This window comes from Dipodomys spectabilis, unplaced genomic scaffold, assembly GCF_019054845.1.
Source record: "Dipodomys spectabilis isolate Male_0828 unplaced genomic scaffold, ASM1905484v1 ptg000227l, whole genome shotgun sequence".
Lineage (NCBI taxonomy): Eukaryota > Metazoa > Chordata > Mammalia > Rodentia > Heteromyidae > Dipodomys > Dipodomys spectabilis.
Genome location: NW_024870904.1, coordinates 2,641,984 through 2,663,228, shown reverse-complemented (window position 1 = coordinate 2,663,228; position 21,245 = coordinate 2,641,984). Strand labels below are relative to the sequence as shown.

The window sequence follows — 21,245 nt, the reverse complement described above, 5'->3', positions numbered from 1 at the left end:
GTAAATATAACAGCATAGTGCTTTCTAAGCAGCATTTAGTAAAGATAATGCCATCCATGTGTGTGTTTCTAGTGACCGTTTATCTAGTTATTCAGTCATTAGAGGAATATTACTTCTCCAATCATAATGATAGATTAAAGAAATTATCATTCTTTGGCCTTTTAATCATGTCTATGTAGCTTTGGTTTTCAGAATAGAACTTTTGTTATACAGATTTATAATTTGGCTGTTATTATCAATGCTCTATATCTTTGGTAGCACAATTTGTGCTGAGGTTCTTTTCCTTTCATATTATGACTACTTGTATTTTTTAGTATTGATTATTGCTTATGGTATGTTTATATTGATTTACTTTTATTTCTTGATAATTAATGTATATCTCATTGGTTTATTGATTTTTTTAGTATGTTTTCTTCTGTTTTAGTATGTTTTCTTCTGTTCAAATCAGACAGTACCTGATATATTTATTATTTTTATATTACAATATTAACATGGTTTCATTTTAGTGATTACTTTGCTATTTATTATGTTTGTCTCATCTGATATGTATTTCTTAGTTTGCTTTCATGTAACCTGCACACATTCTTCTATACAGTGCAAATCAGCTCTAATATAATCTCCAGGGAATCTTCTATACACTCTAAATCACCTCTGATACCTATTACAATTTTAATCCTACTAAATAGTTGTTACAATGCATTGTTCATTGGATAATGCCAGTTTTTTAAAAGGCTGCATGTTTACTATCGGTGCCATTCTTTTCCAAGTATTTTGGTTCTATGGTTTGTTGAATCTGTGCAACAAACAAATATGTAAGACCTAATATATTCCTTTGAAAATGCTACTGTAGGGGCTGGAAAGGTGGCTCAGTGGAGAGTGCTTGCCTTGCATGCATGAGGCCCTGGTTTAGGTTGCTGAGGACCACATAACAGAGGAATCTGGAAGTGGTGCTCTGTGTCCAGTAGTAGAGCAGTAGCCTTGAGCTGAAGAGCTGAGGGACAGAGCCCAGGCCCAGAGATCAAGCCATGTGCATGATGAAAAGAAAAAACATACCACAAATAACATAGTGCATATAATAATATTTAAAGGTGCTATACACAAGGGTCTCATGTTGGTAAACCTGAGACCTGAGGACTTAATTTCAGCTAGCCCTTTCAGAAAGGTCAATGAAACTCTTATCTACAATTAATCACCTAAAAATCCAGAAGTAGAAATTGATAGATGGCTCGTGATAAATCCTTAAGATAAAAGATGGTCAGGGACAGCACTGGGACCATGAGATCAATACCTAATATTAGTATGTTTTACTGTGATATATAGAAATAAATGCTTTTTAAAAAGTGGGTAGAATTGTGCAAAAATGCATATTGTTCAATAAGTAATGAAATCAATCGAGTAATCAATCAAGTAATGAAATGAATACCTGGTAATGGAACTTTGACATACATATATATGTATAAATACCCATATGTATATATGTATACATACATATGTATAGAGGTTCAAGGAACATTCAAGATGACAAAAATGATAAAGATGAGCAAATGATCAAAAGAGGCACATATTCCTGAGTTATTTCTCCACTAGATCCCTAAGGATATATTTCCATTTGTGTTAGTTAATAGCGAAATTCCTCAGAGATCAAAATCAATTACTGAGCAAACATCTCTGAGATTTTGCAACAAGTGATATTTCTAATAGAGAACACCTGTCACTGTATTATTTTTTTATATCAAAACCAGTTCCTATCTTACACTGGCAGTGAATGAAAATATTCAAAAGTCGTGGGATGGAAAAACAAAACCATACTACATCAAATGAACTTAGACAAAAAATATCACAATCAGGAGAATCACATTTTCTTGTAGTATATCAATTGGGGGAAGGACGTACTTTTCTGTAAGGAACTCTGACGTTGAGCTGAAGGGGGAAAAGGTTTGAGAGGTTGGAACTCCAGCCTGAGAGCACTGAGAGCCCTGAGAGCACTGAGAGCTGGCAGCTGAAGGCTTAAAAGAGAATTCTGGAGAGGGTTCAGAGACCGGATTACAGGCCTTTTCCTTAGTTTTGGAAAGATAGCAGCTGAAACTGAGATGCTGTTGACCTTGAAGGCTAGGTAAGGTGAACTTCATGTCTGCATTTTCTCTGGGCAGCAGTCTTCTGTCTCAGGAGAATAAGGAAACATGTATCCCTCACAAACTGTTGTGGGTCTGATTGTAAAATAAATGTAGATACTTCATTTTAGCATGTTATCAATGGGAACCTTCCCTGTGTGAACTCAAGCAACTATGCTTGCTTGCTGGCACCCAGGGACCAAGTGTCAGAAAGCCTCCAGACCTCTGGTTTCCCCTAAGTCTATCTGTTTATGTTTTTGTGTTTCTCTAATTTTCTTTGTTTCTGGAATCCTCTAGAACTCTCTTGGCAAAAAATTTTCCTATACAATGGGTAGGGAAAATGTCAACCATAAAAGTACTGTGTTTTCACAAGGAAAAAAAAGAACCACATCAGCAAATTAAAACTGATCACTAAGAAAAACCAGTTCCCAGATAGGTGATTTCAAGAAAAGAAACAACTGAGAGACATATGGAAGAAAGAGGGAATGAGGAAAGTAAGAAAAAATTAATAGAGATACAAAGAGAGAGTAAGAGAAAAATAACCGAAACTAGTGACTAGAAAATCAAGAATAAAGAGAGAAAATAGAGGAAAAAAATCTTGTGAGTGTACTTTAGAAAACACACAGAAATTAGTAGAAAGACCTAAAGTTCAGCATAAAGTACAACCTAAGTTTCAAGTAAGACCAAGACCATGACGTAGTCCAACAAGTACATATGGAGAGTAATTTAAGTACATATAGGTAAATGATTCCTTCAGAATACACGAAAGTGAGTGTGACCACACTATTTCAGCAATTCCAGGAAAATTTTGTTGAGATAGTTTAATGTTACTAATGAGGATGTGATCTGGTTCAAATCTATCCTACACCTTCATGAGATGTAACCTCCTCCATGTCATTACATCACATAACAAGTTTGACTACATTTTCTCTTTTTATTTTTTATTGTGAAAATACTGTACGGAGGGGTTACAATTAGATGGGCAAGATAATGAGTACATTTCTTATCAAGCCTTGTAGCCTCTCCTTTGCTTCCCCTTCCCATCCCTTCCCATCCTCCCCCAGGCCCCACCCCCAATCCTCCCCACCCCCCTCACCAAAGTTGTAAAGTTCGGTTTTGTCATGACGACTTGTAATTCTCATTGTTGCAATGGGTCCACCTGTATCTTTAAACGACTTGTTTTTCACCTTCTCCTCCACAAATTATACCGATATCAAATATAGTTAAAGCAGGGATTATACTGTGGGAGAGGGACATACAAAGCAACAAAGAAATAATCTTATAAATGCATTAGAAAGAAATGCATAAAACAAAAAAAAAAAAAAAACATTTAAATACATAGCTAAGGGTTCATTTTCCTAACATCACATTATCTGACCTTTTCTCCTTGACTCATACATATACTTGATATTGCAAATAATAGGTCCCATGGTTTCCCTTATTCACATTTGTAATACTTTTAAGATTATTCCACTGTGTGTGTCCTATGAACTTGGATCCATGAATACTTGGTAAAGGACTTTCCAAAATTGTTACATTTGTATTTTCTCACCCATGCCTGTTCTCTGATGCAAACTGAGTTAGGACTTTTTCTTGAAAACCTTTCCATTTATTTTTCCTACATAGGATTTCTCTCCTCTATGTGTGTGAGGGTGTGTGTGTGTCTGTGTGTCTGTGTGTTTTGTGTGTTCTGTGATGAACCCTGAGCTGTGTCTTGTAGTTGGAGGACTCCACATCTGCTATATCATATGGTCTCTATCCTGTATTGGTTCTGTATTGCAATTTCAATATTCTTACAGATGAAAGACTTTCCCATTTGGTACAATCCTAAGTTATTTCATTTGTGTGAATCAACTTATGTGTGTTAAGCTGTGATCTCCAGGTCTTTCCACACTGGTTGCATTCATAAGGTTTCTCTCCTTATGTTCTGTGATGGATGTTAAGTTGTGCCTTCCAGGTGAAAGAATTTCCATGCCTGCTATATACATAACATTTCTCTCTGGTGGGTTTTTTTCTGATGGACAGAAAGGTGTATGTTCTGGGTGAAAGACTTTCCACATAGCTTGCATTCATAAAATTTCTCTCCTGTGTGTGCTCTCTGGTGGACAGTATCGTATAGCTCTTGGCTGAATTACTTTCCACACATATGACATTCATAAGGTTGCTTTCCTCTGTGTTTTCTGATGGACAGTAAGTTGTGACTTCTGGGTGAAAGACTTTCCACACATGTTACATTCATAAGGTTTCTCGCCTGTGTGTCTTCTCTGGTGGACAGTAAGGTTTGACTTCTTGGTGAAAGAATTTCCACACATGTTACATTCAAAAGGTTTCTCACCTGTGTGTCTTCTCTGGTGGACAGTGAGAGTTGACTTCTGGGTGAAAGACTTTCCACAAAAGTTACATTCATAAGGTTTTCTTCCTGTGTGTGTTCTCTAGTGGTCAGTAAGATATGTCTTGCAGGCGAAAGACTTTCCACAAATGTTACATTCAAAAGGTTTCTCTTCTGTGTGTGTTCTCTGGTGGACAGTGAGGTTTGACTTCCTGGTAAAAGACTTTCCACAAATGTTACATTCATAAGGTTTCTTTCCTGTGTGTCTTCTCTGGTGGACAGTAAAGTTTGACTTCTTGGTGAAGGACTTTTTACACATGTTACATTCAAAAGGTTTCTCGCCTGTGTGTCTTCTCTGGTGGACAGTAAGGTTTGACTTCTTGGTGAAAGAATTTCCACACATGTTACATTCAAAAGGTTTCTCACCTGTGTGTCTTCTCTGGTGGACAGTGAGAGTTGACTTCTGGGTGAAAGACATTCCACAAAAGTTACATTCATAAGGTTTTCTTCCTGTGTGTGTTCTCTGGTGGTCAGTAAGATATGTCTTGCAGGTGAAAGACTTTCCACAAATGTTACATTCAAAAGGTTTCTCTTCTGTGTGTGTTCTCTGGTGGACAGTGAGGCTTGACTTCCAGGAAAAAGACTTTCCACAAATGTTACATTCATTAGGTTTCTTTCCTGTGTGTGTTCTCTTGTGGAGAGTAAGGTTTGACTTCGAGGTAAAAGACATTTCACACATGTTACATTCAAAAGGTTTCTCATTTGTGTGTCTTCTCTGGTGGACAGTAGGATATGACTTACTAGTGAAAATCTCTCCACACATTTTACTTTCATACGGTTTCTCCCCTGTGTGTGTTCTCTGAGGGACAATAGGGTATGTCTTCTCAGTGAAAGACCTTTTACATTGTTTATATTCTTCAACTACAGAAGACACATGAGGACTATATACAGCACACATCTTACCAGGTTCACTGAAAACACCCATGTTCTGACACCCAGTGACCTTTTCTGTCCTCATCCCTAAGGAGTTCCCATTATTCTTAATCAGTTCTGACTTCTGTTTTGAGCTCAAATTAAAATTTCTTATAAGTCTCACTTTTTCCTCCCCTGGGTTACTATTCATGACTGCTACTTCAGAGAGATATTTATTGTGACTTTCCTGACGGGTGCTAATCACATCCTCCATTTCTTGGACATCTAAAATGCATAACAGTAAAATAGACAAAAACATAAATGAGATCCATAAATTCCTTACTGTAAAGGTATTTTCTCACATTTTAATTCTTACAACATTTTCAAATATCAAAGCATTGTTTTATGCAGAATATAAACTTTTCTCTGCAACTTACTAACTATGAATGTAGTACTGACATTTTACAATGGGAAATAATGTTTTTGTGTATTTCAGATTTTTCTAGGAAATGTTTACTGAAATTATTCTTCAACAAACTCTTAATGCTTCCATTCTGAACGTCACTCTATGCCCAGCACAACTCATAAGCTATTGTCCTGATGAGAGAATAGCAGCACTACCATTCTCCTATTTTCCTCCTACCTGCATAATACTAGTTTAAAAGAAAATGGGATCTCCTTTTGTACATTTCTTATTGTCGTTTTCTCTTTATGAATGACTTCTCTACAGACAAAGAGAATTGTAAACATTAAATACACTGGCACACCAAATGCAGTTTGCCTCCATGTGAATTCTGGATTGAGAATTCCTTGAGACAAAGGATCACCTAGTTCTCTTCCATACATGACTCAGGGGCACTAGGAATACTATCGCTCTGTACAGCTCAAGATAAACAGACCAACTGGGCTCTGGACCCATCTTCACCATTCAAGATGCTTTAACTCACCTGTAAAATTCTTGTCTGAGGCTTCTATTATCCATGGATCTTCACCTTGCTCCAGCATCATGATCAATTTAGGTTTAGGAACACAGTGCCCTGTGGTTAAGAAATTGTGAAGAATTATTGCTCTTGCTGGGTCATCATTAATGTAAGGTCGCAGTCATCCTGTTCACAAGGTTGCTCCTAAATCTGGTTTCTCAATTGTTTTTTGGGGGGTGGGGATCCAGTTGTGGGGCCTGAACTCTGGGCCTAGGCGCTGTCTGGCAGATATTCAGCTCAAGGCTAGCACTGTATCACATGAGCCACATCGCCAATTCCGGCTTTTTTTCCCACTGCTTATGTGGTGCTGAGGAATCGAACACAGGGTCTCATGCATGGAAGGCAATTCCTCTACCACTGAGCCACCTTCCCAGTCCATGGTTTCTCAATTCTTAACAGCTCCATGGTGGAGCAGCATCCAACTTTGGGTTTATTTTGCCAACTGTGTGGCTTGAACTCAGCTCTTTTGCCAAAAGCAAGCATTCTACTAGTTTGAGTCTTGGCTACATTTCTAGTTTTTGAATGGTTAATTGGAGATAAGAGTCTCATGGTCATTTTTCTCCAGCTGCTGGTTTCAAATTGAAACCTTTAGATGTCAGACTCCGGAGTATCTAGGATTCGTAGCTTGAAGCACTAAACCCTGTATCAGGTTTGGCTTACAAATACACACTTTCACCTACTGATTTCTAGAGCATACTGTCAGTAGTAATGTATGCTCTATTCTAGACTGTAGATCTACCTATAATAATTACCCAAGTCTTGGAAGTCAGTCTCCTATTAGTGGATCATAGCTTAGAACTTTTGTCCAACTACTGATTTGCCTTCTTAAAAAAAGAGAATAAAATTAGCTCTTGTGTTACATATAATGAAGTTGAAGTTTCCCTTAGAAAACAATGACACTTCCCATGGTCTGGAATCTTTTTTTTTTTTTTTTTACAAAATGTAATGGTCCAAAGGCTTACACCTGTAATCCTACAGTTAGGAGGTGAGATCAGAAGAGGCAGGCTTTAAACCAACCTGGGCATGTAAACACAGAATATACCACAAAACAAAAGCCAAAATAGAATTGTGGCTCAAGCACTAGTGTGAAAGACATACAAGACCATGCTCTCAGACTCAACTTAGACTGGCTTTTTTACTAGCAGTTTTTTACCTGAGAATGGACTGGATCTTCTCCCTAAATAACATAAATAGTCTAATGTCTACTAAAATAAAAGCACTTGATCTTCCAAGTAAAAATAACCTTTGCTCACCCAAGGACATGAGGTTGCTATAGGTCTCCAGCATTACATCTCTATGAAGGGTCCTCTGACCAGGATCCAGATCCTGCCACTCCTTCCAGGTGAATTTCACAGCCACATCATCAAATGACACCAGCTTCTGTAATGGCACGTTTCCATCAAGAAATTAAACCTGGGTTATGAGAATTCCAACTTGGAATTTTATTATGGTGCAGGTATGCTTTTTTCTTACATAAAATGTTTGCAGCTAGCTTTATTATTTATTCACTGGGAGAATTCAACACCAAACTAGAAATATTTGACAATACATAAACCTGGTCATTAAAATACACAGATTTGCAGGGCACTGGTGGCTTATGCCTGTAATCCTAGCTATTCAGGGGGCTGAGGTCTGAGGATCAAGGTTCAAGGACAGCCCAGGCAGGAAAGTCCATGACACACTTATCTCCATTAAACCACCAGAAAATGAAAGTAGCACTGTCACTCAAGTGGTAGCACTCACCTTAACCTGAAGAGCTGTGGGAATACAACCAGACCCAGAATTCAAGCCCCAAGACCAATAAAAAATTACAGTTTCCATAATGCATGCAAACACATTTCTGTTGCTAGCAATAGAGACAAGATAAAAACTCTAAGGTGACAATAATCTGGCATGATAACATTAAGTGTAAGGAAGTGGCTGAAAAATTATATTATCATTTTTGATAAAATTTCAGTACATACCAGGGTAAAAATGAATTAAAGTAATATTTTTCCTTCATTTACACATACTGCTTCACCATAAATCCTATTTAGACCTTCCATTAACAAGTACTCAAAAAGCAAGCAGCACACATTCAGGATATCACATGGAATACAGAACATAGGAAATTGCTAGATCTATGAAAAGCAGTGTCCACATGGATGTTCAAAAAACAGTAACAGTACTCCAGAAAGTAACTAATGATTGATTAGGCCCTTATACAATTTAATTGAGTTCCCACATGAAAATATCTGTGGTTCACCATGTTTGGTTTAAATACTAAATATTGAAATGTGGTCATAGATACCCTGATATTTCCTTCCTATGTAAAAAACAACTGCTACCATGAAATTTTGTAAACTTTGCCTACATTCTACAATACAAAATATGGTGGAGGGAAAAAATGTTCCTTGACAAGGTTTTCATTTGAATAGGCCTTCATGGAAGGTGAAGGCAAATATCAAGAGGCTCAAGGAACACTCAAGATGACAAAAATGATCAATATTACCAAATGCTCAAATGCATCACATATTCCTCAGTCCTTTCTCCAGTAGATCTTTAAGGATGTATTTTCACTCGTGTTAGTTAATAGTGAAATACCACAGAGATCAAAAACAATTAGTGAGCAAACACCTGTGAGATTTTGTGGCAAGTGATATATTTCTAATAGAATACATCTCATCACTGTATGATTTTTTTTCAACACTAGTTCCAATCTTATACTAGCAGTGAATTTAAATATTCAACAGTAGTGGGATGGAAAAAAAAAACTGAATACCACATCAAATGAAGTTAGACCAACACAAAATCAGGAGAAAACAGATTTTCTTGTAGTCTATCAATTGGTAGAAGGAAGTGCTTTTCTGTAGGGAACTCTGAAGTTGAGCTGAAGGGAAAAAGGTTTGAGAGGTTGGAATTCCAGCCTGACAGCACTGAGAGAACTGAGAGCTGTCTGCAGAAGGGTTAAAAGAGAATTCTGGAGAGGGTTAAGAGACTGGAGTGCAGGCCTTTTCCTAACAATTGGAAAGATAGCATCTGAAACTGAGGTGCTGTTGACCTTGAAGACTAGGTAAGGTGAACTCCATGTCTGCATTTTCTCTGGGCGACAATCTTCTGTGTCAGGAGAATAAGGAAACATGTTTTCCTCACAACCTGTTGTGGCTCTGATTGTACTATTAATATAGATACTTCATTTTTGCATGTTATCAATGGTAATCTTCCCTGTATGCACTCAAGAAACTCTGCTAGCTTGCTGGCACCCAGGGACAAAGTGCCAGAGAGCCTTTGGAACCCTGGTTTCCCTAAGTCTATCTGTTTATATTTTTGTGTTTCTCTAATTTTTTTGTTTCTGGAATCCTATAGAACTCTCTAGGCAACAATTTTCCTATACAGTGGGTAAGAAAACTGTCAATCCTAAGAGCCATGTCTGCAAAGTAAAACTAATCACTAAGAAAAACTAGTTCTCAGATAGATCATTGAAGAAAAGAAAAAACTGAGAGACATATGGAGGAAAGAGAGAATGAGAAAAGTAAGAAAAAAATGATTCAAAGATAGATACAAAGAGAGGGAAAGAGAGAAATAACCAACACAAGTGAGTATATGACCAAAAGTAGAGAGAGATTGAGGAAAGAAATCTTGTGAGAATACTTTAGAAAATAATCAAGATTTCGTAAAAAGACCATAAACTTTAGCACCAAATATAGCCTAAGCTTCAAGTAAGACCAAGACCATGAAGCAGTCCAAGAAGTATATAGGGAGAGTAATTTAAGTACATATAGGTTAATCATTCCTTAAGAACACACGAAGGTGCGTATGACCACACTATTTCAGCAATTCTAGCAAAATTTCATTGAGATAGTATAATGTTACTCGTGAGAACGAGAGCTGGTTGCAATCTACCCTTCGCCTTCCATGAGATGTAACCTGATCGGTGTCACTACATCACAAAGCAGGTATGACTACATGTTATGACAAGATGAAACCTAGATATTCTGAAGCCAATTTGAATTCAACTTAGAAAGAATATAACCATTTAATCTGCTAAACCTACAAGCAATCTTTATCTGCTAATTTACAAGCCTTCTTTATCTGATTTATGGATATGTTCCTGAGGCTGAATCTGTGTGGATGGTATTGTTTGTAATTCTTGGAAATCTTTAGGTTCATATAATGGAATGGAAAACAAATGAAAAATAAAAAAATCAACTCACCAAAGATCCACTCATTCTGTCTTGTGCTGACAATGAGAAGATTCTGGAAGCATGGCTGGGATATAAGGGAAATGACACATTCAGAAATGAATATGTGAGATTTTGGCCCCAGAATTTCCTCTTGCAAACACGAAACATGGACGGGAAAACCATAAAGCCTTCTCTTTTTATAAATTTTTATTTATTTATTATTGTGAAAACGTAAAGCCTTCTTATAAGTGAAGAATTTGTAATGTCTCAGGCAGAGAATTAAAGTGTCCAATAAGCACAAATCCAGTCCATTTCCCGATAGATAGATATTATTAAACCAACTAATTTCTCTGTTTATGTACACACTAATTTCAAAAAAAATCAATGTTCCCACTGAAATTATTGAATAATTGCAAAAACATAACATATTTCCACTAAAAGTACTTATTACTGAATATACTTCGGGATGTATGAACTCCTTTTTTTTTCCTTTTTTTGCCAGTCCTGGTGTTTGAACTCTGGGCGTGGGCGCTGTCCCTCAGCTCTTCAGCTCAAGGCTCATGCTCTACCACTTGATCCACAGCACCACTTCCAGCATTTTCTGCTTATGTAGTACTGAGGAATCGAACCCAGGGCCTCATGCTTGCAAGGCAAGAACTCTACAACTGAGCCACCTTTCCAGCCCATGAACTGCTTTTTTAATGCAAAAGTTTCCTAGGAATCCATTGGATATTTTGTTCTACCTCATTCATTTACATATTTAAATACCATGGAAAGCATGTATGATGTAACTCAGTAATTTTCACCCAAAGTTAAAGAGAAAAATGTATATAGAATATATTTCTTATGTTATACTATTTCAATAATGGGTGTCAAATGGCACATTTCACTCTAACCATTGCACGCTTATGCATTGATTAGCAATTTGCCATTTAAAATGCTTTGTCCAAACGGACATGAGTAAAGATGAGGTAAACCCAGGTTGGAGAAGTCCCTAACGTTCATTTCCCTAAACAGTCATGCGAAGAACCTTGGCCATCATAAAGATACAACATAAAATGATCGATATAGGCGTGACACACCTGAAGATAAGTAACACCTACAGAGCATACAATCTTGAGTAAAACATATTACCTCAAGTTTTCTTCTGTGAATTTTCTTTTTAGGCCACATGTCCCAGACCAACACTTTCTGTACTACCAGGCACAACCAATTGATTAGAGCTAGCATTAGCAAATCCATAGATGGCACACTTAATGTAAGTTTGCATGATGACATACTAAAAATCATTGTTAACAGGCTGAATAATTTAGCAAGAAGAGGATTAGGGATTACAACATGAATAGATACTTTCAGTCATAACAATTATTCCAACATCCCAAACCACAGCCGCAGATATCCTTTGATAACTATGCTCTGGCTTATTCCTCAATCCAGCTCATCACGCCTCCTAGAAATTAGTTTAAATCTTGCAAGAACACAAAGTGATTGAGAGTGGTGTAGGAAAGAGTACCACGTGAATCTGGTGCTCAGGGAAGTAGCAACAATTTTTGCATAAAGCAAAGGAAGCTAGCAACATCTTCCCCTTCCTGTGCTTTTCTGTTTTTCCCTTTAGGGCTTCTCAGAATTGACAGGGTCTGTCCATTTATGATGGAGATTCCTATTCATAGGGTGCTCTGCTTTAAACATTGCTAGGCTTCATTCCTAAAAATAGGACCAATATCCAATATCCCATGTACAACTGTCTCTAGAAACAGAGTCGAATACAAACACATGTGAAATCAAGCCAGGAGATTAAAAACTCAAGCCAAACAGATTAAAATATCTCTAGGAGAAACAACACAGAAGCAATAAATTCAACTTCAATGTAAGAAGACTCAAGGCCGTCACACACCTCACAATTTCACTAGAATTCTTCCTCTACTCCTCTTACACCTAGGCAAAGCAAATAAAGTCATATGGGTTAATAGAAGAATCCCTTGGTCTTGGAGGACAAATGCACAGCTCTTGGGCTCTCCTCATCTGCAGAATCACCCAGCTTGCTCTCAGATATTTGGGAACCAGGTTCTTGCACCTCAGGGCCCAGAGCCTAATGACAGCACAAACTCCTGAACCTCAAGCAAATTATCAACTCCAGACTGGAGAAAAGTGTGGAGGGGGCAGTAGGAGCTTTAACTGAAGCATAATGCTCTCGCTTTGAGCTGACGAGCTCAGGAATGGTGCTTGCAGGCCCAGAGTTTAAGCCACACCAACGACCAAACAGAAACAGAAAAATAAAAAGATATCCGTGGAGGGGAGACTCCCGCAGCAATCGCACAGTACCTACCTGACATCAGTTCCAAAGCCTGAGATTCCTTCAAGTTACAGGTCTCAAGCTCCACTGCCCAGAGCTGGGTGCCGTCCTTGTGGCTGCCACCTATGGAAGTCCAAACTTTACTTCAGGGCACTTCCAGCAGCAAGGCAAAGGGAAAGAACGCAGAAGAAGCCGACTTAAAATGCCCGTGGTGGGTGGGGAGACGCATGCGCAAAACGATCTTCTGCCCTCCAAAACAACAAAAACAACCCAGGACTTTCAAAGAAAATGTCCTTCTTGGAGACTACAATTCCCACAATGCCCGGCACGACAATTGTCACAAGAGTGCTTGAATGCAGTGGGACTTTCTCTCCCTGCTGTAGGAGCTAAGCTGAATTTTACTTGAAAAACACTATTTCCTTCCTGAACCCCGCCACAAAAGATAAATATATGGGGACAAGTGCATGCATTGACTGTTTGGTTCTTAGTTCTAATAATGAAATTGAGTTTATGTGACTGTGTTGCTCATACATTTCTTCTTGTTCCATTCCTGTGTTCTGCTGAATGTAAATTATATCTCTGTTTTGCCTTAACTTGTTTAATACCTCCCCTCTCATCTTACAAAGGTACTCACAGACACTGAACTTATACCAGGTCAATTCCCATTGCTGTGATGTACACAAGGGCTTAGAATAGGAAGATGGTTAAGTGGATATGCGGCATAATCCTTCGGTTGATTTGGATTTCCCAAAAATTTAACAATTAATTTTCCAGAAAATCCCCAATTCTATTTATTAAATCGAAAGAACTTTTAGATTGTTTCTGAAGTTTGCTTTTCATCTAAGGGTGTTATGATTGTTGTTTTTGCTATTGGTCCTGTGGCTTGAACTCAGAGCTTGTGCACTATCTGTGAGCATTTGCTGTGCTCTATTTGCATGTCCTTTAATAATTTCTTCAGGTAAGTAGTGAAAAGTTTCCTCACAGGGATTCTTAAGCACATGGCACATTACCCTGATTTTCCTACAAAGAGAGTGATTTGGGGGTCAGAATGAATGCAGGTGTCTAGAAGAGTGAAGTTTAGGGTAGGTCTATGTTGATGTGAAGCTTAATCACTTGCAAACCAGTCTGATTTTGTCTTTTCATATTTGCATGTGAAAATCTCTTTAATATTCTTACCTCCTCTCTGAAACTTAGAGTTCCTCTCAGTACCTTTAGGCTACATATCTATGGGACCTCAGACTTGTCTTCTCAAATCTTATTCATTAAGCTGTGGAATAAATCTTTTGTCTCCTGCCCCAGTCTCATCAGAGCACAAGCAAGACTTCTGTGGGCCAATGGGATGATAATTAAGGAGACAGAGAGTGGGCTGATGGCACAATTCTGCTATGTCTCTCAAATGCTTGTGTAATATTGGTCTAAGCCCACTCTGCCAAAAAGGGCAAACAGCAAACTTCTTTCCTCATTCTATTTCAATCTATGTTTTCCACCAAAGCTTCCCTTCACTTAAAGCCCCAGGCCAATCAGCTAGAACACACACTTCCTCAAACCATAAAGGGCAAGGACTTGCAGTCCTGAGGGTGGGAGTCAATAGCCCTGAAGCCTCTGCTCCCATTTTGCCTGCTCCTGTAGGCAACACAGGGTCTGTAAGTCTCTCTCTCTCTCTCTCTCTCTCTCTCTCTCTCTTTCTCTCTCTCTCTCCTTCTCTCTGTCTCTCATAATCAGAGATCCTATACTTGTCTCCTAAAGTTTGTTGTGATTTTTGGTGATCCTTTACATACAACATAATTGGGATGGATTGGATTGGAAACTTTCTTACCTGATTTTATTTCTCCAGTGTATGGGTTTTGCATGTCCATTTTGTGGAACTGAACTATTCCTCATGAAAACTGGGAATCAAAGGCCATATTTGGATTATACACTTCAACTGAAAAGCACCTCTAATAATATAAAGAAAAGCTAATTTCTTTCTGTAAAAGTAAATTCCTAAGAGGCAAGGAGAAAAGGATCAGGAAACACTGGAGTGCTTCCAAGACTATCTGTGAAGTGTAGTTTTCACTTTTCAAGCCTATATTTCTGATGCATTTATTTATACTTTTATCCTTTTTTTGTTTGTTGTTTGGTCATGGCACTTGTACTCTGAGCCTGGGAACCATCACTGAGCTCAAGTGCTCTACCATGTGAGCCACAACACACTTCCGGATTTTTAGTGGTCACTGCAGATAAGTGTCTCACACATGTTGCTGGCCAGTCTGACTTTGAACTGGGATCCTCAGTTTCAGCCTATTGAAAAGTGAGGATTACAGACATGAGGCTCCAGCACCCAGCACACACATTTCTTTTGTTTTTTGTCCCAACCTTGGGCTTGAACTCAGTGCATGGACACTGTCACTGAACTTCTTTTGCTCAAGACTAGCACCCTACTACCTGAGCCACATTTCCACATTCTGCTTTTTCTCTGTATGTGGTACTGAGGACTTGAACCCAGGGCTTCATGCATGCTAGGTAAGCATACTACCACTGCTGGGGCCAGCCACAACTCCAGCAGTGCTCCAGAAGAACAAGGGGATGATAATGGAAGAGACAGAGACAAGGCCAATCATGAATTTCTCTTTATTCCAGCAATGACCTTAGTTATAGACATTTTCTATATCTGCACAATCCTTGCATCACATTGTTGTAGGACACAATGTGCCAGCAAGCACAGATCATATTCATGCTTCCTCATTCTCGTTCAACCTTTGTCCACCAAATTTCTACAGGTAAGCCTGCAAGGCCAGAAGTAATAGGAAAACGCCTTCCTATGAATAGGGCAGTGGTTGTGGAGATTTTGCTCACACCTTGCCAGCTCCTGGCACCACTGGGTCTCCAATGTCTCTCCTTTATCATTTTGTAAATTGAGCAAGGGCCTATCAGCCTGAACTTTGAAAAAGCAGCTGATCATATATCTCAGGAAGAATGGAAGAAAAAGGCATACGAAAAGAAGGAAGAGCAAAATGTGTAAGAAATAGCAAAAGGTGTGTTATTATCCAGGTTGAATCCCTGCAGGTAATGGAGAAGTGATGCAGATAATTCTGGATGTGTGCTACCTATATGGTGGAGTGACCAATATCAGATATCTGACCCTGAAGCTGCATAATGTCTAAGCTTAAATTATCAAAGGACCAGATTCCTCAAATAAGTCACTGGATAGTGGTCCAAGTCATATTTCCATCATATTTAAGAAAGATAACACAGATGTACTGACCATTAGCATGACACATCATTTTTAACCAAACCGTTAGCAGGTCCACCTGATTATCAACATACATCACTGCTGTTTCCAAATCATAAAACTTATCACAATCTTTTTATCTACTCCCACCTGCATCCCAGGGCACCAGAAATTTATCAAGCTAAAGAATTAACATGTTGTGCTGTATATATGGTTTGCATAAGGTTCACAGCAGAAGCAGTAGCACTAGCAAGAAGAGTTGTGGTACAATAAGGTTGGCAACCAATATTCCCAAAAATTGGCAGCAATGGCTAAGAGCCCTCTAAAGCTCAATAGCAAACAGAGACCCAAACTTAATCTACCATCATTGTTCTATGAACTAAACAGGCAACATAAGTTAAGGTAATTGAATAGTAATCCCAGAGGATTTATAAGGTTAGTGAAAATACAATTGTTACTGCAGGAGGCATGAAACACCACTCCCCCCTTGAAAACAATACGCAGCTCAATTACCAGCCTGTACAGATACATAACACAAGCTTGCACTGTAAGTGATCAAAGAATCATGAAACAAAACAGGTCTCTGAAGTAGAGGTATGGAATCAAGACAGGTATTCATGCAAATAGGCCTCAAGGCAGCATAAAGTCTACAATGTCAGGGTGAGCTGGTCCACACAGGCTGACAAACATGAGGTCCAGTAAGTTACCACTGATCATGTCACTCCTCTGAGACCAGTCCTGCGGTGAATATTGGGAGGATCCTAACACCAGAACAGCGGACAAGAAGTGAAGTCCACAGGCCCTCTATGGTGGTGGATCATCACCAACAAAGGAATCTCTAAGAATAGTGGAACCCAAGTAGGGTGTAGCACATCTCCTGCCAAAGGAATTCTACAAGTGCTATGCATAAGCTCCATATATTTTCCATTCATTCACCTTTTCTTCCAGAGGAAATCAGAGCCATAATCTATCCCTGAATACCTTTCCATACTTGTACCTTCTACCTCAGGATCTACAGCACTCAATAATTGAGATCAATGCAATAAGAGGATATAATATTTGTATAAGAAACAGTCAGACAAGTCTGTGAGCAATGAACAATTCAAAAATAATGTAGGAAGTCAATTCTATTTATACTAGTACAATAAACATAATACTTAGAAATGAGTGTTTGAAAAATGTAACCTTGAACAATGAAAACTATGGGACACAGCTAATCTAGGAAGCAGCCAATTTTACCTGATCCTTATCTCCTTGCCTCTCAGGAACTTACTTTTAACTTTTACAGAAAGAAAGAATTATTTTTGCTTCATATTTTATAGGTGCTCCAATGTTACCATCTATACATCCAAATGTGCCTCATGATCTGCATTTTCATGAGGAAGAGCTCCATTCCACTAAAAGAGGCATGGAGAACCTATGCACTGGAGGACTGAATATCAGGCATGAATATTTCCTACACAAGCCTTCCCAGTCATGATGTGGGGAAAGGATCATCAACAATCACAATAAACCCTTAAGAGACAGCTTTGATATGAGGGAGAGAGGCAAAAGGTTTATTCCACAGTGTAATGCATACAGTCTGGGAAGACAAGTCTTCCTAGATATGTAGCCTACAGTTGCTGCCAGAAACTTCTAGGATCAGAGAAGAGGTAGAAAATCAAAACAAAACAGGGTATGCAAAACAGAAAAGTAAAAACAGACTGGTTTGGAGCAAGTAATCAAGCTTCACATGAACATAGACCTACCCTAAACTCTACCTCCACCCACATTCAACCTAATCTTCCTAGACAAGCATTTTTTGAAGTCTTGGGAAGGAGTACCATTTTCTAAGAAACCCTGGGAGGAAACTTTTCACTAGTTCCCTGAAACAATTAATAAAAGAAAGGCAAGTAGAGCACAGCAAATGTTCAATGACACTGCTCATGCTCTGAGTTCAAGCCACAGGACCAACAACAAATTGAGGGAACAAACTTTTTAAGGAAAGGAAAACTTCAGACACAAATAACCAAAAACTCCTTGAAATTTCATAGATGGAATTTGGGAGTTTCTGGGAAAGTAATGAGGAGAGTTTGACAAATCAATTTAATTCAAAGATTATAAAGTATGTCTGCCTTAAAATCCTGCTAACTTATTTCAGTATATATATATATATATACGTATATATATATATATATACAGAGAGAGAGAGAGAGAGAGAGAGAGAGAGAGAGAGAGAGAGCAGGGGGAAATGATCCCAGAATCAATTGGTTAAATGTCTGTAAATACCTGATTGTGTGACTTCAACTCTGGGCCTGAGCACTATCCCTGATCTCTTCAGATCAAGGGGAGCTCTACACCAATTGAGCAACAAGGCCACTTGCATTTTTCTGGTGGTTTAATGGAGAGAAAGCTCATGAGTTTTCCTGCTCGAGTTGGCTTTGGACCAACATCCTCAGATCTCAGCCTCTTGAGTCCCTAGGATTACAGGCATGAGCCACTGGCACACAGCTACAAATACATTTTTAATGCGAGAGGGGAGATATTCAAAATTTTAAGGCAAAAGAGACATAATTTAAATGTACCAGAACACACATTTTTAACAATAATAACAACAAAACCATGGAGTCTCATAACCTCAATTACATTAATAGAACTAAGAATTAAAAGGCCAAATTAGCTAATGCTCCTAATACATTTCTTTCTTTTGGTTGATCTTACAAAGTTTCAGGAGGTAAACTGATTTTTCAAGGAGCAACTCACCTTAGTTCCCATAGATGGGAGAGAAAGTTCCCCATGCATCCATGCACACTTAGGACCAAGTGTCTGGCACCAGTGAAAACCCTGTAGCAGGCCCACTTCCTCTAGGTGAATGCATCCCATTATGGGAATTGTAGTTTCTATCAGGACACAGATCATTTGAAAGTGTGTTTGAAGGAAAGGGGAGAAAAGAGGCCAATGCCTCCTTGGTCACTGTTGGTGTTTTCAGTTTGCAAATTCGGGTTTCTTTCCTTTTGTCTTGCTGCTGGAAGTGCTCTTAAGTACAGCTTTGCACTCCATAGTCAGAGCCAAGAGGTAGAAGCCCAGCTTGTCTTCTTGGGAGGTGTAACTTGAAGCCATCTGAGGATCCTAGGGAGAGTCTTTCCCCAGTCTGGGTTTGATGATATTTTATGTGCTGCCATTAGCATTTGTTCCTCTGGGTACCAGAAACTGGCTCACAAACCTCTGGTCCTCTAGACAAGGAGAGTCAGGAGTTGTGCGCTTATACTCCTGAACCTACAGATCCTGGTACTCACCCATGTGACTTTATAAACTTGCTTTTTGTGAATTGAAGCCAATGAATCTTAAACATTCCTTGAAAATGTCTTATATAAACATATTCATCCCCTTTTGACCCTCTGCACTTCCTATGGCTTTTGAAAATTTCAAAATGTTGCTGGCACAGATATTCTCCACTTTATGTGTCTGTTCTGACACACTACAATTTCTCCACTAATATAATTGGCCTATAATCCATCGCTTAAAATAATAGAGTCTGTCGGGGCAAGTGATACAGTGGTAGAGTGCTTGCCTGCGTGAATAAGTCCCACGTTTTATTCCTCAGAACCACATAGGTAGAAAAAGCTTGCAGTGCACTGTGGCTCAAGTGGTAGAATGCTAGCTTTGAGTTTAGGAGCTGAGGAACAGTTCTCCAGGCTCAGAGTTCAGGCCCCATGTCCGACCAAAAAAAAAAATGAGAGACTTCCTGATTATGTGTTCCTAATCAATTGATAAAATAGAATTTGAATAAAATACAATGCCCTAGATATGTGTGTGCTTGTCCTGATTCTTGAACTCAAGGTCTGGAAAATGATCATGAAATTATTTGGTTCAATGATAATGTTGTACCACATAAGCCACATCTCAACATCTAGCTACTTTGGCTACTTTATTGGAGATAAGTGTCTCGGATGTTCTTTTATCCATGGATTTATTTTGTGATCTTTGTAGGGATCCTTCATGTGTATCCCAGGGGACCACAAGCAGGCACAGGAGAAAGATTATTATAAAGTTTACTAGAAGGACCATATTTCCCAGGAGACAGAGCACATGCATCTGTCTTTCTTCAGGTAGTCACAGGAGCTGGGGAGCAGGAAGTTAGGTAGGTGCATGCTCAGGTAGGTGTGGGTAGAGAGAGGGAGTGGTAAGCAGTATGGAGGGAACTCTAGGTCTGGAAGGAGCTCAGGTCTGGGTGGAGCTAAGGAGCAAAAGTGGGGATACAAACTTTTCCTCAGCTCTCAGCCTTCTAAGTAGCAAAGATTACAGCCATTAAACATGAAAGCCCAGTTACAATGTCCTCTTTTAAATTCAGATTATATCCTAAAAAAATAATATGAAATAGAAAACTTGAAAAATTTTAAGGCAAGATATTCATTCGCTAATGTGGATGAGGACAGTCCAAATCCCAAAACAAACAGAAAATTCGCCACCTTGAAATTTGTAACACTCCTCATCTTAAGTATTGTGAATGTGAACACTAAGCCTATAATAAATTCTCTTTAAGTTTTTCAAAGTAAGAAAACATTCTTGTGAATTAGAAAAACCCAGTACTAATGTGCAAACACTACTTTTAAAGGATTCATATTGTCTTTCTATCAAAAATACCTTACTGAAGTAAACAGAATTGATTTTCTTTTTTGTGAATGTCACTGCAAAGTTCATGCATTTTATATTAACAATTACCATTGTGGGTAAGTATAAGAAAAACCAGAATGCTGGATAAAAGAATTTCCTGTGTAATCAACCAACAAGTATAAGCAAAAGCACATACCTATATAAGTTGTTTCTCTTTAATTTTATGGATCTACATTTGTAGTGTATTTTCTGTTAATATTGTTTAGTAACACATAAGACTTCACTCTTCTGTGGATTTGTCTTTAGTGGAGACTTTAATGCTCTACATGATTCAGGAATGTTTCTTCTCCCATATGAAGGCTTTATGCTTTACCAGTCCAAGTATCATGTTCTGACCAGAAACTTCGAGGGTAAAATCACACAGGTTCTTTTCTGACTCTCATATGACTTCTCTCCAAGCCATGGTTCCAGAATCTTTACTCACTGTCAACAGCAAGAAAGAATGAAAGGATCTCTGATGAGATTCTTTTATTTCTCACTCTGTTTGACATTCCATGTTATGAACCTAACTATGTCCAAGATTGAAAAACAGAAAAAAAACAGATTCAGCTTTAGGAACAGGTTTCTAAAAAAGCTAAAGATGGCTTGTAGAT

At 38.5% G+C, this 21,245-nt stretch overlaps 1 protein-coding gene across 1 annotated transcript; it reads right to left on the bottom strand.

Annotated features, from left to right (window-relative positions):
* Positions 1-4,327: 4,327 nt before the first annotated feature.
* On the bottom strand, positions 4,328-5,191 carry LOC122123316 (zinc finger protein 2 homolog; the record flags this gene model as incomplete). Its single annotated transcript, XM_042697670.1, is given in 1 exon segment — positions 4,328-5,191. A coding segment is annotated over 1 exon segment (864 nt), but the record flags the coding sequence as incomplete, so codon positions are not given.
* Between the last annotated feature and the right edge of the window lie 16,054 nt (positions 5,192-21,245).